At 40.3% G+C, this 27400-nt stretch overlaps 2 protein-coding genes across 2 annotated transcripts; both read left to right on the top strand.

The window, feature by feature from the left end:
* Window positions 1-378: 378 nt before the first annotated feature.
* Window positions 379-12695, top strand: LOC311061007 (uncharacterized protein). The gene is made up of 16 exons (XM_084079476.1): window positions 379-491; window positions 2236-2346; window positions 3116-4439; window positions 5157-5449; window positions 6278-6483; window positions 7066-7336; window positions 7466-7546; window positions 7641-7802; window positions 7895-8041; window positions 8880-9131; window positions 9693-9836; window positions 9959-10199; window positions 10543-10824; window positions 11017-11244; window positions 11623-11754; window positions 12053-12695. Exons 2-16 carry the CDS (start codon window positions 2239-2241, stop codon window positions 12397-12399), a joined length of 4218 nt encoding a protein of 1405 aa, XP_083935602.1. The 5' UTR covers window positions 379-491; window positions 2236-2238; the 3' UTR covers window positions 12400-12695.
* Window positions 12696-14839: 2144 nt separating this feature from the next.
* On the top strand, window positions 14840-27400 carry LOC311061008 (uncharacterized protein). The gene is made up of 15 exons (XM_084079477.1): window positions 14840-15028; window positions 16610-18035; window positions 18984-19144; window positions 20432-20631; window positions 21429-21696; window positions 21889-21975; window positions 22070-22228; window positions 22318-22464; window positions 22833-23063; window positions 23800-23949; window positions 24089-24329; window positions 24776-25063; window positions 25370-25597; window positions 25686-25817; window positions 26685-27400. The coding sequence occupies exons 1-15, from the start codon at window positions 14933-14935 to the stop codon at window positions 27023-27025; spliced, it is 4155 nt and encodes a 1384-aa protein (XP_083935603.1). The 5' UTR covers window positions 14840-14932; the 3' UTR covers window positions 27026-27400.

Below are 27400 nucleotides of genomic sequence, written 5' to 3'. Positions count from 1 at the left end.
CTCTCACTCTCAGGGTGAGGCCATACATATGGAAAGCTGCCTTAAAGGAGGAGTTCACCCAAAAAATGACTTATTTTCTATCAATTGCACACCCTATGAAGCCTTGAATCCATGGATTATTTTTTGTTTTTGTCGCATTCCTAAACTAATAATTTGATTCCCGTCCCGTAATTTGATTCCCGTCTCCTACCGGCAAATGTAGCCGGTAGGAGACACAAAGTAGAGTATTTGTATTGTGAATTTGTACTTCCATGTACTGTGATGTTCTGATGTCTTACTAAATAAAGACTAAGTACTACAGATCCGGTCAATATAGATCACCATTGACCGGATCTGTAGAGGGCGCAGTGGAGTAAATAAAATAATTTCCGTCTGGCGGACATATTTTATTTTTTTCCCCCAAAAGTGTATTATATAGAGACGGTGGGGTGCTGAGAGGCTTCCCACTCTGGATACTAGACTTTCAACAACATAAAACAGCCTTTGTTTCGGTGAGTAGAGAAATAGTTTGGTTTATGTTTACTAAAGACGGAGACCTCGCACGGCGGTGGAATTTTCTGTTAATGAGCAGAGCTGCGCGCCTGGCAGGGCGTTAAGGCCTACACAGCTATTTAAAAATAGCCTATTTCCAAGATTGCAGATCTGCTATTTAAAACAAATCTGGGGGGGGTTTGATATTTTTAAAACATTTTATCAAAACAAATCTTGTATGGAGGTCCCTGGCACAAAATACTGTCAGATGGGGTGGTCCGCGGCAAAATACATATGAATTTATTTGGGGCTCCTAGTGGATTAGCTCCGACGGAACCTCTCCCTCCGCTCCGAGATGAGGTTCCTCGTTTCCCTCTGCCGTTTGAGCAGGACATTGTTGCACATTTTCCACTTTACATGTTTCTTACCCCTTTTTGCACATCGCATCCAAAAGGTAAAGCTTTTCCGCCACTCTCTCAGATGTTTTAAGTTCTAGCGCACCATAAAAGCTATCCAACGAGTTGAAGAAAGTATTTAATTTGCCTCTCTCCTCAGCCGGTTACGTGTTTTTAAGACATTGCGCAAGAGTTGCGCCCGTAGAGATAACATTACTGATTCCCCTACTGGTCAAAGGTTGAATTGCATCTTCTAATGCAACATATTATGGAACCGGCTGAGGACCGAGGCAAATTAAATACTTTCTTCAACTCGTTGGATAGATTTTATGGTGCGCTAGAACTTAAAACATCTGAGAGAATGGCGGAAAACCTTTACTTTTTGGATACGATGTGCAGAAAGGGGTAAGAAACATGTAAAGTGGAAAATGTGCGACAATGTCCTGCTAAAACGGCAGAGGGAAACGACTCAAACGAGGAACCTCATCTCGGAGCTATACAGCGGAGGGAGAGGTTCCGTAGGGGCTAGGGCTCCTAGTGGATGAGAAAAAGTAGAACCACTGCTTTAGCTTGCCCTGACCAATATGGCGGCCCCGTTGACGCATCCCTGCAGCAGCCTTGCGTGCGTTGGTTGTTGTTACGCAGTGGTGTAAAGTAAGTCCATTTACTCAAGTAGTACAAGTACTGTACTTAAGTACACTTTTGAGGTATTTGAACTTTACTGGAGCATTTCCAATTTTCGATACTTTAACTTCAAACTCCACTATACAGCTCAGAGGCAAATATTGGACTTTTACTCCACTCCACTTTAGTACATACTTACTACATACTTCTCATTTACATATAGCCTACATGTACATAAGAAGTAGTTACTTTGTAGATTTCGATTATTATTACAAAACATGTATTACTGACTTTAACCATATAATAACTTCGGCTATTTGAAGTTCACAGTGAGCTTGTAGATCTGCCATTTTCAAAACATATTGAACTTGTGAAATGGGACATTCTGCATAATCATGATGAGTACTTTTACTTTTGGTACGTTAAGTATATTTTGATGCCAATACTTTTGTACTTTTACTCAAGTACATTTTAAATACTGGACTTTTACTTAAACTGAGTATTTCTCTATATCGGGGTATTGATACTTTTACTGAAGTAAAGAAAATGTCTGTACTTTTTCCACCACTGTTGTTACCTGACGTCATAACGACGCGACTCGTAATGTAAACAGGACCCTGGTTGGCGCCTTGAGGGGTTTAACATGAAAACATTTTTTGTTTGTTTTCTTCTTCACCAAAACTTCTAAAAAGGCTTCAAACCAACTCCAAACGTGTCAATATTAACATCACCTACTTCCACACAGAACATGGAGGGCTCTGTCGATGTTCCATCTACTTCCAAATCTATGGAGAACATGGAGGAAGAGGATTCTGTAGACATTCCGTCTACTTCTAAATCTAAAGAGAACATGGAGGTAGGCCTTTCACAATTATTACAGAATAATCTAAATGAATTTGATATAATCGCATAATCGTGTCCACGTTGAAAACTGATCATACATTTTCCAAAAATAGCTAGAAATAGCTGATCTACAAGCTTACAACGCGTCACTTCGTGACGCGTTGTAAGCTTGTAAATCAGCTAATTTCGCTAGCCATGGATCACACGACGTGACTCGTCCGTCACGAGCGTTATGGATGAACTTCAACCTGTTTTTTGCACTTTCTCCGTTTACAACCCGTACATCTACATAAACGTTCAGATTTGAAATATAAAGTGCTTACCCCATGGCCACGGATGTTACAATTCTCCTCGGGCCCGCACAAGTACCCGTATATATTCCGTATTGTTCAATAAAAAGCATTTTAATCCGATTGGTGGCCATTTTCTCCGAAAGTTCTCCATAGCCTTTCAACTACGCGACCCTATCGGTTGGGAGGCGTATTGCACTCTGACATGTTATAACTCTATGAGAAAATGGCCACCTATCGGATAAAAATACTTTTTATTGAACAATACGGAATATACGGGTACTTTTACCCTTCTGTACATAATTGTAACATCCGTGGCCATGGGTTAAACACTTTATATTTGAAATCCTGAACGTTTATGTAGATGTATGGACTGTAAATGGAGAAAATGCAAAAACCAGGTTGAAGTTTTGTCATGACTGTCATGATATGACACGACAGCAATTATTTGTGTGACAATTAATCGTCAACTTTAATTTGTACTCGTGACAGCCCTACATGGAGGAAGAGGATTCTGTCAACATTCCATCTACTTCTAAATCTGAAGAGAACATGGAAGACGAGGAATCTGTCAACATTCCATCTACTTCTAAATCTAAAGAGAACACGGAGGAAGAGGATCCTGTCAACATTCCATCTACTTCTAAATCTAAAGAGAGCATGGAAGAAGAGGATCCTGTCAACATTCCATCTACTTCTAAAGTGAACGTGGAGGCTTCTAGTGTCTGGTATGACCCGCAACTACAGTGCAGTAACTGCAAAGCGGAGCTTAAAAACCACCAGATCTACGAAAACGTCAACAGGGTGAGAATATCCACTCTCATTGACACGAAGACTGCGGAAATACTGTTCCCCCGTCTCTCCCCGGCGGACTTCATATGCATAGAGTGCGTTCAGATGGTCAAAGCGAAAACGACGTTGAAAGATAACGCCAAGCCACGTACATTGCCAGGCCTGACAGGATCAGCAGAGTCCACTCCTAAACAGAACGTGGAGGGCTCTGCCAACTTATCGGCTTCAAAACAGAAGATGGGCGGTTCTGTCAACCTTCCACATCCTAATGCTTTTAAACACAGGGTTCCAGGGTTCCAGGGGTTCCAGGTCACTAAACAGAACACGCCGGGTGCTGTACGCTACGTAGTTGTTCAGAACCGAGATCCGAGGCTGCCTACTGCACCCACTCCTACACCAACCACGCAGGGGCCTATACGTTATGTTCTTGTTCCGAGGCTGGCTTCTGTGCCTACTTCCAATCAGAACGTGCAGGGTTCTGTCAACGCATCGCCTACTTCTGCACAGAACATACAGGCTTGTGTGACCGTCAACACCCGCCATGTTCTTGTTCCAAGGTCGGGCAGCGCTGGAACAGCGCCACCTACTTCTAAAGAGAACATGGAAGAGGGTGCTGTCAAGATACCACCTGCTCCTCCTGAACAGAGCATGGAGGAGGGTGCTGCTGCCAACACGCCGCCTGCTTCTGAAGAGAACGTGGTGGAGGGTTCTGCGGGACGCTGCAGTAACTGCAAAGCGGTGATTCAATCAGACAAGGCAAAGAAGCACCTCAACAGACGATCCATCATTTCGTTTGTCGATAAGCATGTTGCGAAACTGGTGTTCCCTCATCTGTCGCCGTCAGACTTCATATGCATGGAGTGCGTGAAGATTTTGAAATCCAAAACAAGGTTCAGAAGCAGCAGTGGAAAGCGTGTATGGGCCAATGTGACTGGGACACAGTCTGATCAAGGACCAGCTGCGTCCAAACTGAAAAGCATGGAGACAGATGCGTCAACTCATGACTATACCAACATGATCTCAGGTTATTATTATTATTGTTCATATTACTGTTGTTATTGAATGCAAGATAATACAGGTGTTTGCTTTGTTTTTGGGGGGGGGGGGGGGGGGCAGTTTTAAGTATCCACTAGATGCAGTCCAGAAACCAAAATAAATGCATTATGCATTTGGAGTTTACAAATCATACTAATGAAATTAACCCTGGTGTCCCAATTTTGGACATGTCTTTTTTTTAAACATATGTTTTTAAATAATTATTTGAAATGTTCATAAACAAGTGAAAATAGCAGATCCACAAGCTCACACCTGCGACACCCCACACTTAAGCTTGTGAATTGGCTATTTTTGCTATCAGTCATACAACAATATATATATATATATATATATATATATATATATATATATATATATATATATATATATATATATATATATATATATATATATATATATATCATATCAACGCTTTAAAAACCACTTCAGCCCTATATATATATATATATATATATATATATATATATATATATATATATATATATATATATATATATATATATATATATCTATCATATCAACGCTTTAAAAACCACTTCAGCCCTATATATATATATATATATATATATATATATATATATATATATATATTTATATATAGGGCTGAAGTGGTTTTTAAAGCGTTGATATGATAATTTGACCAGATCTGCAGTAAAACGGCCATTCCTTTCTTAACGTCACTCAGGGTGTCCGTCCACATCAAGTGTACAACATCCAGTACAACTATTCTATCTACAAGCAGTACCGCAACCTCCAGTGCAACCACCGCAAGCCGTACGACCGGCCGAACCTCCACCACCTCCATCGCCTGGGAAGGCCAAGACGGGGCAGGTCCGGCAGGGTGTGGCCCCACAGCTGTACATGGTGCTCAACAATTTGAAACGTCGAAAGTATCAGAAGGCATTAAGACAGCTGGTGCAAATCACACATGCCAAAAATGCTTTCATCAAAGTGTGCCATGAAGTCATTACCAAGGAGGTAAGTAAGGGCTGGGCACAGTACTGGCCAAAATCATTTTATCATATAGGTCAGGGGTCTTTGACGTTTTCAGGCCAGGGACCCCCTAGCTGAGAGAGAGAGATGAAGCAGGGACCCCCTCTATATAACTTTTTTTTTTTTTTTAATTAAGTCTGCTCTTTCTTCCTCTACACCTATACCTACCTATACCTCTTTGCCAAAAAATAGCAATACCTATACCTCTTTGCCAAGAAATAGCAATTTTGGCTGTTTTTAAATTTTCTCCTCGGGTAATTTTGGCTATTTTTGGCTTTTTTTTTTTTCTCAGAAAAAGGATGTTAGGGTTCAAGTGGTTAATGTAAAAAAGAAATCCTATCACACAAAGATTTGAGGGAACCCCTGTAGTAACTCTGAGGACCCCCTGTTGAAGACCCCTGATATAGGTTATAGGTTATACATTCAGTGTCCTATTGGGTTGAGTCTTCTTGATTTGAGCTCAATATCCATTCATACAAATAGTTACCCATATGAATTATACTTTGTACTCAGGCAGCCTACTGATCATTTCAACTAATGCTTAGTCTGTTCTTTAAATCTAACTGAAAGTCTAACTAGATGGTTAGTTAGATGGTGTCTGTATACACTACAGTACTGCTAGCCTTGCGGCCTTACAGGCCTAGAGACTAAGACATGCGAAATCCTTTTTAAGATGGATTGAAGAGCAAACATGTCAGGTTTTAGCAGCCATGCAACTGTGTAAATATAATTTTCACGTTGAAATGTCATCATTATATTAAAAGAAAACTGTATGAATATATTAAAGATGTGTTTAAAAATATATTTTTACAGCGTAAAGCCTTGCTCAGAGACCGAGAGGGACCCTACACGAAGGAACTCACTCCTGAAAACCTGTCCGAGTTTTGTTGGGTGGAGACGAACGAATGGGTCGAGGAAAAGGCACCTGTTACTATGACGTGCCTGCGATCGATGTTCCCGCTGGCACCGAACATCCAAGGACAACATATAGTTCGAAATCGTGGAAATGAAGCGCAGAGGTGTGTAACCCTCTTGATGATTTATTTATTAGATATTTAGATGTATATATTTACCTATACAATAGTTTCACGGCTGTGACAATCCTCTATAAACTATCTTTCTCAGAGTTCTCATTAGAATTGGCATTTATTTTCAGAAACGTTTCTCTAATGGCAATTCGTTTCAGAAGTCAGTACAGCGATTGTAGCGTTGTGAATGCGTTTGCTGTGATAGAGATTATTGTTTGATGTGTTAGATGTAACTGGTCAATATCATGTAATGTATTCCTCTGCTGCTTATAATAATTGTTGTGTAATAGATTTCAGTCATTATAGTTAATACAATGCTGCCTAATGCACTTGTCAGCAATACAGTACTAACATCATCAGCAAGGTTCCATAATGGCTGCTCCCTAGTGGCGGAGATAGGAATTTATTTCACAGTTTTGCTACAAATCAAGGATTATGGCAATGTATTATGTTATAAAGAAAAAGGCCAATAGTGTTTCACTTCCACTGTAAAAGGCTTTCTAATAATCGCGTCAATACTGATGAAAAGAACTTAAAGCTATCTACCGTATGTATTTTAATCTTGGCGTTTAGGACGATGACTGAGGAGGAAGCTCAACTGCTGGTGGAAAAGAGGATTGCAATGGTCATGTCTATAGCTTTATACACCGGCCACAAAAGAAGAAACCACTTTGTCCAGTCTGCAATCGGTGTTGAGATGTGGAGGGAAGGTTGTCCTCCCAAGATGTTCACCATCATGAATACCCTCGGCATCTCCCAATGCAGAGCGGTTGCAAAGAAAAATACAGACAGAATCCAAGTTGACCACGATAAAGAGGTTAAGCTGTGGAAAGGGGAGCTTGAGGTGAGTACACACCATGGAGATACCTTGTTTTGTGTTTATTTTCTTTCTTTTGTGTTTTATAGTCATGTATTATGCTGTCTGTGTATTGTTTTCATTCAACACATGTCCATTCGTCTTCATTACTTTTAGAAAGAACTAGTGGTACGAAAGAAGAATGGCAGGTATAATACAGCTAATCCAGCTTATTCTCTCACTTGGGACTGCGTTAAGGTAATCATTTAAAAATACATGTGTTTATTTGTTTATTAGAATACATTTGAGCACACTTTTCCTAGCAATCAAACCTCATGTCTTCTCATAACAGATAACGGCCCATGCCAAGCAAGAACGTATAGAACAAGGAAAAAAGCCCGCCATTTGGGCATTTCGCTTTGCCCATCAGAACCGCATACCTTTCAACCATCTACGGGACCCTCCGAGAAAGGCAGTTGCGGTGTCACCATCCAGAATCCTTCCATCCAAACAGGTACACGTCCTTTATAGAAAACATACACATGACCACCAGCACGTGGTGACTATAACAGCCCAATATATCTTTTTTTTCTCCCTCTGTTTTAGACATATGAGGCACTGCGGCAACAGATGAAGATAATTGTGATGCGCATAATCGTCGACAACCTCACAGCCTTCAAAGGACTGAGAAAAGAGGTTGTGAGGCACATTCCCCATAAATACTCGCAGCAGATGAAGGAGCAGAGCACTGTTGTAAGTCAGCATGCACAACTACTGTAACTTAATTGGAACGCTCAAGCACAGAGAAGTTACATGGTAAACCAGCCTGTATTCTTTTTAGATATGCGTTTGCATTTTTGTGGGGACAATGAGTGGGATGGACTGATGCCACCCACCAGCTGACTGACGAGGTTGTCCTTAGAGCCTAGGGATGCGCATGACTTGACCAAAGTCAAATATTCTACTGCTGTTAATAACGAATATTCCGTTATTCAACCACAATTATTTGTTGAATTTTAAAAAAATGTTTTGAGGGGGGATTTGTTTTTGGTGAGTTTGTTCTGGGGATTGGTTTAGGTTTTTCACCAAATTTACCATCCTAGGTTTACAATAACAGCATTGCATTGGCCTATAAACCGGTTTTCAGAAATAAACAAAGACGCTAGCATGCATGTGCACCTTTTATATTATTGTAACTAAACCATTAAGAAAACAAAAGCCTATTGGCCTTGTACATTAGGCTAACATGACAATGCTAATGCAGAGGAGAATAAACATTACACCCATACTATGTATCCTGTAAAAGGGGTTGGATGACAATATAGCCTTTCCAAAAAAAAGAAAAAAAAAAAAAAAAAAAAAAATATATATATATATATATATATATATATATATATATATATATATATATATAAAATATGCATACACAGTATATATAGTTAAACAATAGATTTTTATCCTCAAATTATTGTTAGATTATTCTGACCCATCCCTATTGAAGCCCCACCACTAGCGAGGCCAAAGATACTGAAATTCCACCGAAAAGAACTATGCCTTTAAATGTCCTCAATGCCCCTGTGTTCTTTTACAGGTCAATCTTGGTGCGGTCCCTGTGGACTCGAGCCCAACAGAAGCAGTTGCTGACATAATGGACGGCTTCAGTGAATATATTCCAACAGCGTGGGGGAAACCCCACCCAGTATTGTACTGTGGAGATGGCCTAAACACCGACAGAGTGGAGCCCAGCCGTAGAGCCGGGCCCGATGGATCAGCAGCTGAACAGACGTTTGAAGGGCTCGTGGAAGCCCCGACAGAGTTTCACAAGGAATCCGTGTGTTACCAGGTGACTTGACTAAGGGTGTGCTACTAAACCACTGTTTCCCAAACAGTGGGTGAATATCCCTTTATTTTTAGTTTCCTAAATTTTGTTATCAATTATTATTATTTTAAAAGATTTTCTGAAGATTTCAACAAAAATTCACACATTTTCTCATGTTGAAAACAAATTCAAAGATTTTTCAAAAATACTTTTTAATGAATAAACAAAAAATAATCAAAGGAATTCTCTAAAATAGAAAATAAGTGTCTAAGAAGTAGTGAAAAAAGCACATCTGCAAACTCGCAAATGCAAGCTTGTAGATCTGCTATTTTCCCTACTGTAGTTTGGGTCCCTCCCTGGCAAACATCCGATTTCTCTTTTGGCTCTTGGAGCTAAAAGGTTTGGAAACCACAGCTATAAACGCACCCCAAACCCAAGGACATGTTTTGAGTTGTATAAATGTATGTATGAAGAATCAATTAAACCATCACATATTTTATATATATATAAATAAAATAACTAATAAAGGAAAAAAGTCTAATAATGTTCTATGTTTGTCAATTATACTAATCTCTTTAATCACAGGACATGATGAAAATGCTGTTCAGTGAGAAGAGTCTGAGGGCGCGAGGATCTCTGTCCCACATCAGAAAACTGTTTTCACACAAGAAATTTCTCAACTGCATCAAACTAAAATTCCAGCATGTCTGGGATTTGGATTTCATCACGGTAATATCTATGAGTTGTGCATTGCTTTCATTTTCCTCAAATTCATATTATGTTTCAATGCATGTTCTGTAATACACATCACCTAAACCAAAAACAAATGCTTTTTTTTGTTTCCCACAAAGTTTGTCACTTCTGCTTACGTCACGTTATACGCTGCTACCGAGTGCAACCTTGACGCTGTTGATCAGAAGCCTTCAGACTTCCCCACAGACTCTGAGGCCCAAATGGAGTGGCTTAGTGGACTCTCACAGAGACTGGTGGACTTGGTGTGGATGCCACCACCTCAAGAAGACATCAATACTGCTGCTGCCACTGCAAGTCGGTCCGAAGTAAAGAAGAATGAAGTCTGTTTCTGTGGAAAAGGTATGCAAATAAGAGCATGCTTTAAGTTATTAAGTTATTGGCCTGTGTGCACAAAACGGTTGACGCTGATCTTTCCAGTGGTTTAGGAACCCTTCTGGCCTGGCCGAGACCAAAATGAACATAAAACATGAATGGATGAAAACATTACACAGAGATTGGGCCTTTTGCAGCCATAGTCTTTGTTGTCTTTGAACACCTTTTTATACCTTATTTATAGTACCTGAATTGCTTTTGTGAAAGTAATGTGCTGTACAAATAAATCTGCTTGGCCTTATATGTCATATGAAGTGTAAAAAAGTTGAGGGATTGTATATTAAAATTAAATCTGTCTACTTCATTCTAGAAAAACCAGGTGAACCATTAGTGCAGTGCTGCAGCAACCTTTGTGGAGGTGTGTGGTTCCACGAAGGCTGTGCGCCGATAGATGACACACTCGATCCGACCGTCACTCAGGATTGGTTCTGCAGCCCAGATTGTCAAGGCGACGGCACCTACATATACTGTTACTGCAAAGAGCAACGAGGGGGACAGATGGTGCAGTGTGCACTCATGGACCAGTGCAAGAGACATGAGTGGTACCACAAGAACTGTCTGAGTCCGTCAGAACGAGGCAATGCTGAGGAATGTAAGAATTCACTCATGAACACACCAACATCATTCATCATCCACTGCTGCCCCGCCCCATATAGTATATAAGTAAATATACTAGACCTATGCTACAACTAGAATTACCTAACAAATATAACTATTATTTGTACAGTAGATTAGAAATATAATATAATGTGGTTATTAAAGAATGTTTCTTTTCCCATTACAGCTACATGGTACTGCTCAGAGGCGTGCACCATAGCGTCCGATGCAGACGACCATGTGCTCAACTACACAAAGGCAGTCGTGTGGGAGGGGCTCTATAACATGGCAAGACGAGATGCCGTCAGAGAGGGTGATGGAGAAGGCATGACAGACTTCTGGAAAATGGACATGGTTCTGTTTTGGGCTAGAAAACACCTCAAGGATTTCACCATCTGCCATCGAATGCTGACCGGTAGGATTTTGATAATGTAATGTGTTGCTATGGGGATTCTGTCACTGTAATACCAATGTCATGCTATCAAGCCCAACTTGTTTGAATAGACCAAATCATCATGACATCACCACAGCCAAAAATGTATTTACGGGTAGATAATGTTTGCTGCATTGGAGCAGTATTATTTATTAACCTTATTTCTGGAAAACGGCCCACTTATGATATTGTTATCGGCCATAAGAAATGTATTTGTTTGTTTTAGATATCCACAGGTTGACAAACTAGACATAGCTAATGTTCTGGTCATTTTATTTTATATTGTGTAGATATCCATAAACATTCTACCCAGAAATCGCTGCACAGGTTTATTTACAAACATTCTGATCTGGTCTATAGGGATTGAAGGATTCTACCCAGAGCACCTGAGACACGACATGAAGTGGAACCGTGTGGCAAACATTGAAGGAAGGCCCGGAGGCAACATCGGCTTGGACTTAGTCAGTGAATTCATGAATAATGAATTCAAAGGTCTGTTACTGAACTCATATTTGACTTTATATTATTTCACAGCTTTGTAATGTATTGAGTGACAACATAGTATGTTAGGAGGTATCTAAGGAGGTTTTTATTGTTGAATTCCAAAAATTGTCTAGAATGAAGTGGAAGAGTTAATGTTGTAGAAAGGGCTACATATGATCACAATAGTCAATCACATCACAATTTTCCTAATTTCACGAGGCCCCCCTGAAGACCAGCTCGACAGCCCTTTAACGTTCTGACCCTAATTTGACAACCTCTGTTCTAAGCTGTAATTCTGCATTTGTAGATTCCTTGGGACATGTGAAAGGCATCTACGGCAATGAAAAAATGGAGCTCTGTACCAAGATGGCAGGGATGCTTGGAAATGACGTGGATCGGCTTTTCATCACCGGAACTGGCCGCGCCCTCTGGCCCACAATATCTCTGCCATCATCGTCCTTCTTGAAGAAAAGAATAAAGGCTGACATCGCTAAGTTTTTGGTTGAGTATAAGAAGGACAATCTCTTCAGGTACGTTCCTGGGAGAGCACACCAGGGCTTTGAGAAGTTTACTTACCAGCAGAAAATCAAAACCCCCAAGAAGATGGGGAAGACGATGAGGAATCTCGCACAGGACATGGACCTACAATCATGAGAGATCGAGATTGAATACAAATGAAAATAAGTACCACAGTTCACCTCACTTTTAGTGTTGGGGAGTGTATTAATACTTATGTAAAGTCAAGTTTATTTGTATAGCACAGTTTCATACAATGTAAGCTCAATTTGCTTCATATTAAAAGACAGCAAAAGTAAATGATGGTGTGTATTTGACTCATACAGTGTTTTAGCCCCACTAGCACTCTATGGATGGCTACGTTGGTCCCTCTCTGTCCATTCACCACTTTTCAACTGGGGGAAAAATGGTGTCCCCATGGCCTTTCTTCTAGCACCACCCTTTTGGAAAGTCAAACTTTACACTTGCACACACACATTATCTCAAAGTCTAATGTGCATTTGCTAGGCAAATTCATGCTCCCTGGAACATATATTTAACGAATGAGGTTGAAAGTGTGAGCATTGCTGGCGCTGCTCTGTTCTTTAATGCCCCCCACTTCTAGCATCAGTATAATAATGACAATTTTTGCCTTTGTGTTTAGCCTAATGGTTAATCATTGTGTCCATCTTTGAAACTGTTGACAGTTTTGTCCAAGTGAAATCCATAATTTACTGTGATTTCCACAGTAATGGTGTCTGCTGGTAGCATTGAAAGCGCCGGGGGAACAACAATTGCAATAGCTGCTTATCACCTGCTTATTTTGTTAAAATAATTTAATCATAGGTATGTATAATGTATACTATTTAGAAGTAGGACCTAGGTACACAGCACCTTCAAGCACCTTGATGATTACATGACATGAGGATTAATGTACACATTTAGCTATTTCTCACTTAACTGTTATTCTAAATTATTTTGTTATTGTGCTACAATGTTGAACTAAATCCAAACATGTATACTCACTCGTATATGAGATCAATAAAATATATATTTTGGTATCCCAATAGCCAAGTGGTTAGGGCACATGCATGGGTGCACTGTCCTGATAAGCGAAACCAGTGGTTCTCGAACCTTTTCATGTCAAATAAAAATGTATTTGGCCACGGACCCCCATATGAAAATATTTTGATCCAGGGACCCCATACAAGATGTGTTAAAATGTTTAACAATTATTTAAAACAGAATTTTTCGATCTACAAGCAGGTTACTTTAAAATAGCCTATGCATGTAGGGCTAAAGTGGTTACATTTATTTGTATTCTATATTAGACTCCTCTGAGCCTCCACAGGGACCCCTGGGTGTCATCGGACCCTATTTAGAGAACCACTGAGCTAGTCCACATGGACTAGCAGCTGATCAGTAGCCTACTAATTGATTATTGGCAGGCTGGACCATTTGCTGTGTCATTACCCTACTCTATATTTCTTCTCTTTCTGTCTCTCGTATAAAGGCTTAAAAATGTCCCCAAACTGACTTTTGAACAAACTGACTTGTATTGGTATGTAGTTTGATGTGAGTTGTCTATACCTGAACAAGATTACAGTTTCCAATGCAGCCATTTACAATGAAATGGCTAAATTGTAATCATGTCATTGTAATATATTGTTTCTCTATTGGACAGATCACAGACTAACATGTTAAAGCTACAAACACTGTACAAGTGATGAAATCAGGGATTTTATTATGCTGGACACTTCAGACCTCTGTTGTAGTGCTGTTAGATGAGTGCTCCGTTTTACGTAGTAATGGTGCCATCATGTGGATAAAATAAGACTTAGAAATACTTGCATAATATTATACAAGTCGCATTTATTTGATTATTATTATTTTTTTACTAAACCTTTTTATTTGACAAGGTGCTTAGCTTGATATAATAATGCATTTCAACAAAGTTTGGGTTCCAGGGTTGCCTCCCAGTGCTTAGAACGTTGCTGTCGGGTGGAAACCTTGTATGTCCAAAACCGTTACTTTAAAAAAAGAAATAAAGTTTACTTTTAAATTAAATAGTGAAAATAGCCAATATACAAACCCACAGCGCGAGCTTGTATATTGGCTGTTTTCACTACTTTTATGGGACACTCTTGTGTGACAAAATAAGGCATTAATTTACGAAAAAACATAAAAAGTTAAAGAGAGATACGAGGTCTTTGCCCGACGGCAACTTCTCCTTGCTTGTCTGTGGGCTGTTGTTGTTTTTACGTGACGCCATATGGAAGCGACGCGTGGTCTAACAGGACCCCCGGAAAGTTGGTGGTAGGGTTGCCATGTCCGCGTATTATAAGCGACGTTGGGCTATTCTTTTCTGTTAAGTTGCTTGTAATTTTTTTTCCCCCCATGAGTTTTTGAAAATAGCAGATCTACAATGCCACGCGCTGTGGGCTTGTAGCCAACGCATAGGTTTAAAGTGCTCATGTGGCCTAGGTTGCTTTCTTTTGGGCTTGTTTACGTAGACCTAGTGGCTTATTTCTCTCAGAAAATCTGGCAACACTGGTTGGCGGCTATCTGCTCAGCCTTGCTTGGTGGTTGAACATCTTGCTGAAAAAACATTGTTTTTCTCCTAATTAAGCTGCAAACATAATATACTGTGCAGCCTGTGCCGATATTATCATCACCTACTAATACACAGAACATGGAGGAGGAGGATTGTGACAACATTCCACCTGCTGAAGAGAACACGGAGGGTTCTGCCAACGACACGGCATCGACTTCTGATCAGAACATGGAGGTTTGTCAAGCTCCTTCTGGACTCTCACTCTCCACGATAGCTCCGAGATGAGGTCCCGCTGTCTGGGGTCCCGGCAGAGGTAGAGTCCGTCCAAATGCAGTGAAAAAAAAACCTTTTCGCAACATCTTATTCAAAAAGTAAAGGTTGTCCGAGACGCCTACAGATGTTTGTAATTTCGCCGGAAAGTAACATTTAACCGACGGCGTTGAAAACCCCGTTTAAAACGCTTATTTAGTCAGCCTGTGCCATTGTTTCCCCTGTTAAACCCAGAACAACCAGTACTGCTCCCGATTCGACTACAATGGGAAAATATGGCACAGACTGACTAAATAAGCGATTTAAACGTTTTTTTCAACCCCGTCGGTAAAATGTTACTTTACAGTGACATTGCAAACATCTGTAGGTGTCTCGGACTACTTTTACTTTTTGGATACGATGTTGCGAAAGAAAGTGATCTTCACTGCATTTGGACGGACTGTTCTGTGGGGACCCGAGACAGCGGGACCTCATCTCAGAGCTATCGTGGAGAGAGTATGGTTAAAAAAAGGGGCTAAGGTTTGTCATGACCGTCTTGGATGATTTTCAAAATAGTGTTTGCACTTGGTCCCTTTTTGGTCCGTACATCTACATAAACGTTCAGATTTCAAATATAAAGTGCTTACCCCATGGCCACGGATGTTACAATTATTTACGGCCCCTCAGAAGTACCCGTATTTTCCGTATTGTTAAATAAGCATTTAATCCGATTGGTGAACATTTTCTCATAGTTACAATGTATCAGAGTGCACACACCTCCCAAACGATAGTCACGCAGTTGATAGCGTACGGAGAAAATGGCCACCAATCGGATTAAAATGTTTTTTATTGAACAATTCAGAAGATACGGGTATTTCTGAGAGCCCGTGCATAATCGTAACATCCGTGGCATTGGGTTAAGCACTTTATATTTGAAATATTAACCTTTTTGTACTTGCATGGACCAAAAAGGGACAAAGTGCAAACACTATTTTGAAAATCATCCAAGACTGTCATATAATATGACATGTTGTGGACGTGGCCATGCCAACCAGCCTTTTACCTGTCTTTTGAAAAATGTGCACTATGTTGTAACACAGTCGTTCTCAACCTGTGGGTCAAGACCTCCAGGGGCGTCCCCACATGATTTGACAGTTGACAGTACAGTGACAATTTAAGGACTTTTAAGACCCTTTTAAAACCAATCTTTTAATAGAAATATGCATGTATAATATAATATGCCATTTTTTTAAAATTGCCAATCTACAAGCTCACAATGCCTCGCAACGTGAAGCCTCAACTCTTACAATTCCAAGTGCTTGTCAGGGTGGGGGTCCCCAGTTTATCCTCTTGTCCTCTGTAAGGAACATCATTCAGGCTGTCAATTGTCACATATTAAAAATTAAGACAAATGTATATGCACCAGCACTACTGCAGTGAACAAACATAATTGAATAATATGTATGTATGATGTATGTCATTTTATCCGCTCTACTGTCTTTGGCGCCTGAATTTCCCCAGCTGGGTCAATAAAGATCTTATCTTATTCTTCTCTTATCTGAACAGAACATGGAGGAGGATTGTGGCAACAACATGCCATCTACTTCTGAACAAAACATGGAGGTTTCTGTCAACAACATAGCATCTACTTCTGAACAAAACATTGAGGAGGATTGTGTCAACAGCACCGCATCTAATTCTGAGCAGAACATGGACTTGGGTTCTGGTTCCGACATGGGAGCTTCTTTCAAGGCATCATCTACTTCCAAACCAATCGTGAAAGTGACTGTCAAGGTACCACCTACTTTTAAACCAAACACGAAGGGTTCTCTACAATATGTACGTATATACTATAATAATAATATATACGTTCCAAGGCTGCCTACTGTGCTACCTACCAACAACAATGACATACCATCTACATCCGAACAGAGAGCGGAGGATTCCGGTTCTAAGATTATTAGATGCAGTCTCTGCAAAAAAGAACTCAAATACACGACACCGTCACGACGCTACCTGGCAAGAATAAAAATATCTAAGCTGGTTGATTTGCAGACTGCGCAAGTACTGTTGCCCCATCTTTCACCGGAGGAGTTTATATGTAGAGATACGTGCGAAAAGTGGGTACATTCAAAAACAACGCCATGCACTAAAAACAAAAATAAGCGCACCTGTACCGTGCCTACTGTGCTACCTACCAATTGGAACGTGAAAGATTCTGGCGACAATGACATGCCATGTCCGTCCGAACAGAGCGCGAAGGGGTCTGGTTCTGTTTCCGTGCGACGCTGCAGTCTCTGCAAAAAAGAACTCAAACCCGACAAACGACACAAATCCCTGGGAAGAACAAGAATATCTAAGCTGGTTGATTTGAAGACTGCGCAAGTACTGTTTCCCCATCTTTCACCGGAGGAGTTTATATGTAAAGATCCGTGCCAAAAGTGGGTATATTCAAAAACAAAGCCAGGTCGAGGAGACAAACAATTGCGCACCTGTACCGTGCCTACTGTGCTACCTACCAATTGCAACTTGAAAGATTCTGCCAACAACGACATGCCATCTACGTCTGAACAGAGTGTGGAGGGGCCATCGACGTCTAAACAGAGTGCGGAGGGGCCATCGACGTCTGAACAGAGTGCGGAGGGGCCATCGACGTCTGAACAGAGTGCGGAGGCGTCCGGTTCTATTAAGATTATTAGATGCAGTCGCTGCAAAAAAGAACTCAAATACGACGCACACAAAAACCTGTCAAGAGTAAGAATATCTCAGCTGGTTGATTTGAAGACTGCGCAAGTACTGTTGCCCCATCTTTCACCGGATGAGTTTATATGTAGAAATCCGTGCGAGAAGTGGGTACAAAAACAAAAGGCAATGCCAAAAATCAAAAAACAACAAAAAAATAAGCGCACCTGGACTGGTTTTTCTATGAAAAAAAACCCTCTGCCTTGCAAAAAAATGAGGATGGACCGTGACTCTACAAACACGAAATCAGGTTATTATTATTATTATTATTATTATTATTATTAATAAAGAAAAAAAAAAATATGTGTGTGTGTGTGTGTATATATGTATAACTATTGTTATCAATATGATGATTAATTTCTTCAAGGAAATAACAGATTACAGTAGTAAACTTTTTTTCAGTCTACTTAAAAACATGAACCCTTGACTGGAGTCCAGTGGCGTTCCCAGAAATTACATTTAGGGCAGGCGAGATTTTTTTCTCTACCTACCCCCCCCCCCCCCCCCCTCCGAAGGGGGGGGGGGGGTACTCGGGAAAAAAATCTCGGGGGAAACAAGTTAACAACGCAACACTGACTACAAAACTGAAAAACGTTAATAAAAACAATATGCAAGTATAATCGATCAATCAATTATTCAGCAGTGGTCTCTTCATGTTGTAGTTTAATGGTTCAAGCTGCTCTCATACTCAGAGCCCCTTTTATGCCTGGTGAGTACAGGTGATGGCCCAGAGACCCCCACACCTGGCACCCCATGAAGATAAAATCAAACATTTGCATCACTATAGTATAGGCGACGTCGCTCTGCTGTTTGGATACGGTAGTGATTAGCTGCCCGCGTGAATGGACGAGGTCCGACGGCCACTATTCTCTTTGGATTTTTTTCACTGCCTGTTTTTCAGTCTTTTACTTTATTTTCTAGGGGAGGCTAGATTTTAGTTGGGCAGGCCGCCTGCCCTGCCTCTATGGTGGGTACGCCACTGCTGGAGTCCTTATCATTTTATTCTTATTTTCAAAAATAGCAGATTGACAAGCTTACAACGTGTTGTGAGTGTCAGCCCAAAATAAATGCATTATGCATTTGGAATTTACCAGCCACACAAATGACTTTTAAAGGATTTGAATACAATTTCTAGTATATAAAACAAGATCCCCCCCCCCCCCTTAATGCCATTCATGTTGTCTGTCATCCACATCAGATGGTCCATCTACAGCTCCCAAGAAGAAGGTGGGGAAAGTCAACCAAGCGATTTACTATTTAAAACGCTCACAATATCTTCCTGCAATAAGACGACTGCTTGAACTGCCATCTGCTACAGCTGCTTTCAACAAAGTGTTCCAAGAAATCATATGCAAAGAGGTAGGGTTTCACGATCATGACATTTTAGTTGACGATTAATTGTCATACAAACAATTGTGATTAACGGTTTCATTGTGTTTTTTGGCATTGAACATATGAAGACAAATAGACTGACATTTAATAATAGCCTTTTGAAACAGCCCAATCTACAAGCTCACAACGCGTTCTGAGCTTGTAGATCTGCTATTTCCATAAATATATGGTGTATAGATGCTTTGAGAAGTTGTTTGTTTATTTATTATAGGTTCATTTGGACAGGACACAGCGCATATTAATGAACACCACGACCACACACAAAACCACTCTGAGGTGTTTTTTTTATAAAAATTCCAAGTTCCTGTTGATTTTACTATTTGAAGATCCGGATCAAGATCCGGGGTTCCAGTATTTTTAATTAAAAAAACACAAAAAAAAGAGTACATGTCCCAGTGAACTATACTGTCAGAATCAGCTTTGTTTGAGTTTATTTTATTTCTTCTAATTATTTTTTATTTCTTGCCCACTATTCTATTGGAGTTGCATCATGGTGAGGTAACTACTGTTAGTTAGTAACTGTGTAGTTACTAACTACACAACTCAAACCTCTAGCGAAGTGTTCTTGGCCTTTAAGTCCCGGAAAGGAGCATTTAATTTGTCACAGTATTACTATAACCAAAATTAAAACTAGACATACTGTACATGTAGCTAATGCTCTGGAGACTTCATTTGATATCTCATCCCTAGACATGGGGTATACATTCTTAGATACAGGGTTCCATGGTAATAACATTCCTAGAAATATTTTGAAATAAGATTTTTTTCCCCAGGCTTGGAAAAGGTTTGGAATGAATCAAATGTTTTGGAAAATGTTTGGACATACATTGTTTTTGGCTATTGATTTGGTTCATAAAAACATGTCCCAGAACATGTCTAACATACCTGAAATAATTAATTAACTGTTGCACGAGTTGCTTGATTGCGGCCTAATGTATACGCGATGTCATGTGACAAAAATAATAGATCTACAAGCTACAACTACACGTTGCACCATGATACGTTAGCTTGTGGAATTGTTGTTCGCTCGAGTCTGTCTTGGGGCATTGATAACACACTGGTGTAAGAGCCTTATTTTGCACAACACTATAGGCCTGGAAATGGGGTAAAATTCATTGTTAAAAATCCTTGTCCCTGTTAAACCCTGTAGATACTGCCCCCCAAAATATTATTCTTTAGATTGAAATGATGTCATTATCTTAAAAGAAAGCTCTATGAATGTATTGATGATTGTTTTTAAAATACTGTTTACAGCGTATTAAGATGAACAGAGATAAGGAGGGACCTTTCAGGAAGCAACTCACACCCGAAAATCTGGCCTCATTTTGTTGGAAGAAGACAAATGAATGGGTTGAGGAAAAGGCGCCTCTTACTCTTACTTGCCTTCGGTCGATGTTCCCACAGGCAAAGAAAATCACAGGACAATATGGGGTTGGCAAAAAAGAACCGCGGAGGTGTGTAACACTGTTAATGATGATGTTAGATTTGTATATTTTACAAGAAGCAAGGGCTCGCAAATCAATTTTAAGATGCTCCAACTATTCCAAACGTACTTATTATATTACAAACTTAACAATGTTTCGACTTTGCAGTCTTTTTCAGGTTACAGTGTTAACTTTATACTTGTAAAGCAGAATACTTAGGCCACAAGGCAAAGCAATGACTCATAACCCTGCTGCCCTGGCCTTGGAGTGAACCGTTTCCAACTTATGAACATATGAACGAAAAAGTTAAGAAACTCTCCAAAAAAACAAGTATAGAGTAATTCTAGTTATTATACCTTGCATTTTGATTGGCTCAGTGACAATACTGTGTCTCCCTATAACTGCACTCTTGAACACATACCTACCAACCTAACAACTACTACTGCCAGCCTTTAGTAACAAACAACTATTTGTTTTCTTCACATTCTAGTCATAAATATTAACTGGAGCAAAGTATATAATGCATGGCATTTTTCCAATTCGTAGCCAACCGGAATTTGAAAAATTTGACAGATACAGTCTTGATCACTAATGGGGGAGATTTATTACACAAGTTTGCTACACATTTTAATTGTATTATGTTAAAAGGCAAGAGTCCAATAGTATTTCACTTCCACTGTAAAAAAACAAAGTTCTAATAATCACGTCAGTATACTGTAAAAGAACATAGCACTAACTTTTAAGATTGATGTCTTTCTAATAATCACCAGTTGGTACTTTATAAAAAGAACATGAAGCTAACTATGTATTTTAATGTTGGAGTGTAGGTTCATGACTGAAGAGGAAGCTCAACAGCTGGTGGATAAGAGGATTGCAATGGCCGTGTCTATCGCTCTATTCGACGGCAGCCAAAGACATACATTTGTCCAGTCTCTTATTGGTGTTGAGATGTGGAGGGAAGGTTGTCCTCAAAAGATGTTCAAGATCATGAATAGCCTTGGCGTCTCCCTGTCCATAGTGTCCTCAATGAAACACATAGTCAGACTCCAAGATGACCACGATAAAGAGGTTAAGCTGTGGAAAGGACAGGTTGAGGTGAGTGTATATAGGGGGGCAATATGACCATAACACCTTGTAAAAATGTATACCCATTGTAAAAAAGAAAAGTTGTAGCCATGTAAAACTAACTTTTTCTCTCATGTATGTGTATATATAGCTTGATGGTGTGATTCAAATTGAATAATTGTTTTCATTAAACACCTGTCCTTTCATCTCCATTATGTTTAGAAAGAACTAAAGACACTAAAGATGAGGAGATACGCATTCAATGCAGATCGAGTTCCAGCCTACTCTCTCAATTGGGACCGAGTCAAGGTATTACTTTAACTTTTTCGTCATACTGGTTTATTACTATTTTGTTGAATGAATTCTTCCCTAGCAATAAAACCTCATGTCTTCCCATTACCAGATAACATCCCATGCCAAGCATGAACGTCTAGGAGGAAACAAGCCCACGATTTGGGCATTTCGCTTTGCCCATAGAAACCGCATACCTTTCAGCGTTCTACGAGGGCTTCCGAAAAAGGCAGTTGAGGTGTCCCCAGATAGCATCCTCCCATCAAAACAGGTACACATCCTTTATAGAAAACATACACAAACATGACCACCAGCTTGCTGTCAACAAAATAAATATATTTTCTTTCTTTTTTATGTTAGACATATGAGGCACTGCGGCAGCGCATGAAGACAATTGTGATGCGCATAATTGTTGACAACCTCACAGCCCTGGAAGGATTGAGAAGCAAGGTTGTATGGCACATTCCCCATTTATTCTCCAAGCAGATGAAGGAGAAGAGCAATGTTGTAAGTCGGCACGTACAAATGTACAATCACTCACATTACTAACACGGCAAATTCCATGGAAATCCAGCCTATATTTCTTTAGATGCCGTATGTTGTGTGCGACCAAATCATTGGACTGGGAGCATATCTATGTTTCCTGGATTCTATGCTCCCCGCTTACAACCCACTTACACTCACTAACCCTAACATAAGCGAGGAACATAGAACCCGGGGAACATAGGGATGGACTGATGCCACCCACCAGCTGACGGACTGGGCCCTCTTTAGACTAGTGAGGCTAAAGATAATGAAATTCCCCCAAAAATAACTATGCCTTTACATTTCTCTAATGGGCTGTTTTTTTTTTCTTTTCTTTTTTCTTTTTACAGGTCAATCTTGGTGCAGTCCCTGTGGACTCGAGCACAACAGAAGGAGATACTGAGATAATGGACGGCCTTATTAAATATGTTCCAACAGGGAAACCCCACAAAGTATTGTGCTGTTCAGACGGCCTAAACATTGACACAACTGAGGAGCCCAACAGCCCAACAGCCGAACAGAGATTTGAAGGGCTTGTGGACGCGCCACCAGAATATCACAAGGAATCCCTTTGTTACCAGGTGACGATCTACAGGTTTGATTTGTATAAATGTATGATGAAGAATTAATTAACTATCACATAACTTATCTAATAATGAGGGCCCTCAGGTGGTTAAGGGGAAAGGTACCTGTGCACCACCAACCATGGAGTCTTGGGGTTTGAATCCAGCACGGTGCATCCTGCTTGGCCGAGTGTATATGTTGCAGTCAGATTGAAAAATAAGTCGGATTGGAAAAGGAGTGCTCGCTTTCTTCGAATTCTCCTCCCCTGCGGCGGGGTGGGGCTCCCCGACAAAAAAAGTAATGACGTCTCCGAGGTACCGAGACTAGGGACCTTTCGCAACGCTCGGCACGGCGACTCGCTCGCCTAAGCTCGCTCGGTGGTGCCTCTTGTGGCTCAAGTCACCTTCAGACGGCGCGCCTCCGTTGCTGAAAATGAGTGCACCTTTTTCAATCCTACTGTGACATCTATACAAATACAAAATTGTCCATGTTCATGGGTGTAAAGGCGGTCTGGGAGGGTGGTGTTTGTTGCTGTGCTAGTGGCTACTATGGGCTGGGGCGGCGCCTGTCAGAGGTGCTACGTGGGGGCTCCTCACTGGCAGGTGAGCCAGTAGGTTAAAACAGCAGTGGCGACACAGAAGGGAGGATTAATTGTCTTAACAGATTCATTTGAGATTCATTCATTCATTATACAAAAGAAAAAAAGTTGTCTAGTTTTGGCAGTTATATTTATCATCATCTCTTGAACCACAGGACATTATGCAAATGCTATGCAGTGAGAAGAGCCTGGAGGCTCGAGGATCTCTGTCCCAGCTCAAATCAGTGTTTGCAGTGAGAGGCCTGAGTATTGAAGGAAAGGTCAAGGAAACAATCCTACGTGTCTGGGGTGTGGATTTCATCACGGTAATATTCATAAAATGTGCTCTTACTTAAAATTGCTTTAACTTTCCTCATACTTGTATAATATTTCCATGCATGTTCTGCAATTCATATCACCTAAACCAAAAACAAATGATTTTTTTTCTTTTCTTTTCCTACAAAGTTTGTGACTTCCGCTTACATCACTTTATACGCTGCTACTGAGTGCAACCTTGACGCTGTTGATCAGCAGCCTTCAGACTTCCCCACAGACGCTGAGGCCCAAATGGAGTGGCTTAGTGGACTCTCACACAGACTGGTGGACTTGGTGTGGATGCCACCACCTCAAGAAGACATAAATACTGCTGCTGCCACTGCAAGTCTCTCTGAAGTCGAGAGGAAAGAAGTCTGTTTCTGTGGAGAAGGTAGGCAAATAAGAGCATGCATTAAGTTATTTAAAAAAAAGTCTAATGCCTCAGGTGCTACAGACATACAGTATATTAAACAAACCCAGTGCAGAACTCTGATTGATATAGAGGTGACACTTGGTCTGGAATGTACATCTGATTCTGGACATATAAACAATCAACCCTCCACGATAAAAACATTTACCCACTTTTTGTCATTCTGTGGAGCCCGGTCAATTACTGCCATGCAGCTAAATCCTTTTTATTATTTAGTTTTCCCCCATATATCATGCTTTTAAATGGTATTTTTTTCCATCTTTTTTAATGCCTTTTTATGCATTATATAGTACCTTGCACTGGTTTTGTGAATGTAAAGTGCTATACAAATAAAATTGTCTTGCCTTATAGGTCAGATTGTTGAGCGATTTTATATCATAATTAAATCTGTGTCTACTTCATTTTAGAAAGACCAGGTGAAACATTAGTGCAGTGCTGCAGCAACCTTTGTGGAGGTGTGTGGTTCCATGAAGGTTGTGCGCCGATAGACCCAACAACCGATCCGACCGTCACTCAGGATTGGTTCTGCAGCCCAGCTTGTCAAGGAGATGGCACCTACGTATACTGTTTCTGTAAAGAGCAACGAGGGGGACAGATGGTACAGTGTGCACTCATGGACCAGTGCAGAAGACATGAGTGGTACCACAAGGACTGTCTGAGTCCGTCAGAACAAGGCAATGCTGACTCTGAAGAGTGTAAGAAATAACTCAATGTCCTTTCCAATGTCCTGTAGTGTTGACCGCCTAGACTCCTAGACTAGAATAATCTGTGACTTGTAACTGACTTCAGACCTGGAGGTTTTATTACTGGGACTTGAACTTTGACTTTTATGAATTAAAAAGTAATACAAATGCATGTAAAATGTAGATATTGTGTACAAAAAATAGACTAAAACTAGAATTACCTGAAGTAAATGATCTGATAATGATCACCAGTAGAGGGGATAAAGTGTGAAAATGTGCTTTATAAAATGCTTGATACTGTTTCTTTCCCCATTACAGCTACATGGTACTGTTCAGAGATGTGCTTCATTGCGTCCGATGCAGACGACCATGTGCTCAACTACACAAAGGCTCTTGTGTGGGAGGGGCTTTATAACATGGCAAGAAGAGATGCTATCAAAGAGGGTGATGGAGAAGCCATGACAGACTTCTGGAAAATGGACATGGTTCTGTTCTGGGCTAGAAAACACCTCAAGGATTTTACCACCTGCCATCGAATGCTCACCGGTAGGACATAGAACATGTAATGTGTTGCTATGGACATTCTGTCACTGTTATACCAATGTCATTAATGAAGTGCATCTTGTTTGAATAGGGATCGAAGGATTCTACCCAGAGGAGATTAGACAAGACCTGAAGTGGAACCGTGTGGCAAACCTTGAAGGAAAACCTGGATGCAACATCAGCTTGGATTTAGTCAATGAATTCATGAATATCGAATTCAAAGGTATGTTACTGAACTTATAATTGCTAAATAATTTCACAGTTATGGTATGTCATTTGTTGAGTGACAAATGTAACATAGTTCTCATCTTGATTATGTCAAGGCTTTGCATTATTTATGACACAAACCCTTGTTTACTAAGACATTGGTTGTGTCCGAATTCAGTCTCATAGGCTACTGCCTATATAGTGAGTCAGATGTAGAGGCCTATAAAGTGAACTCATCAATGAAATAAATAAAAAACATATAGGACACAACTCAGGTTGCCGTCAATGGCTGTATTAAAAGAACATTCTGGTCTGGAGGGTGTAGCCGTCTGGGCACCTAGGCTGCTAATGCCGCCTGACACCGTGTCGTGGGTTCAACTCCCGATCCCGACAACCTTTGCTGCGTGTCACTAAAGGCAAAGAAAGCCCCCAAACATATCTTTAAAATGAACATTCTGCTATGCACTGTTGTGATGTATAGTTATTATCATTACATATTATATCATTATATATTAATATGTAATTAGTCGGTATATTATTATTATTGTACAACAGGTTCTCTCGCTCTCATTCTTCTGTGACAGGCACATCTCAGAGGCAAATATTGTACTTTTTACTCCACTACAATTATTTGAAAACTTCAGCTACTAGTTACTTAGTAGGTTTTGATTATTATTACAAAACATACATTAACCACTTTCAGCCAATCTACAAGCTGACGTGAAATGGGACATTTTGCTTTTGGTACTTTTAAGTACATTTTCATGCCGATACTTTTGTACTTTTACTCAAGTGAATTTTTAATAACAGACTTTTACTTGTAACAGAGTATTTTTACAATGTTTTTCACCACAGCTGAGCTGTATAATTCTGTATTTTGTAGAGTCCTTGGGACGTGTGAGCGACCACTACACCAATGAAAAGATGAAGCTCTGTGGAATGATGGCAGGAGCACTTGGAAGTGAGGCGAATCGGCTTCTCATCACAGGGAACGGCAGCCACCTCACAACATCTCTGGCATCATCACATGCTTACAAGACAAGAAGACAAGCTGACATCGCTAAGTTTGTGGCTGAGTATAAGAAGGACCATCTCTTCAGGTACATTCCTGGGAGAGCACACCAGGGCTTTGAGAAGTTTACTTACCCACAGAAAATCAAAGCCCCCAAGAAGATGGGGAAGATGATGAGGAATCTCGCACAGGACATGGACCTACAATCATGAGAGATTGTCCAATAGACCAATTATTTGTTTACCAACATTGAGACTGGACACACAGGTGATTGTTTCATGCAATCAATCCCCAACATATTGTTTTGGGGTGCGCTGGTTTCAGTACATTCGACCTCTTGTGTGTTGGCTAGTGAGGCGCGTCCTAGCGAGACATGACAGAATGGATTTCATTTGGTGCCGGCCTGCGCACGCAAACTGGTTCTTATCAGTGTGACGTCGTCTGTTAAGGGGTCTATACAAATGAAAATAAGTACCACTGTTCACCTCGCATTTAGTGTTGGGGAGTGTATTATTTAATTCTTATGCAAAGTAAAGTTTATTTGTGTTGCACAATTTCATACAATGTAAGGCCAATTTGCTTCATAT

The sequence above is a fragment of the Gymnoscopelus microlampas genome (genome assembly GCF_963454915.1).
Source record: "Gymnoscopelus microlampas genome assembly, chromosome: 14".
Taxonomy (NCBI): Eukaryota; Metazoa; Chordata; class Actinopteri; order Myctophiformes; family Myctophidae; genus Gymnoscopelus; species Gymnoscopelus microlampas.
This window is presented reverse-complemented; position numbering and strand designations above follow the sequence as displayed.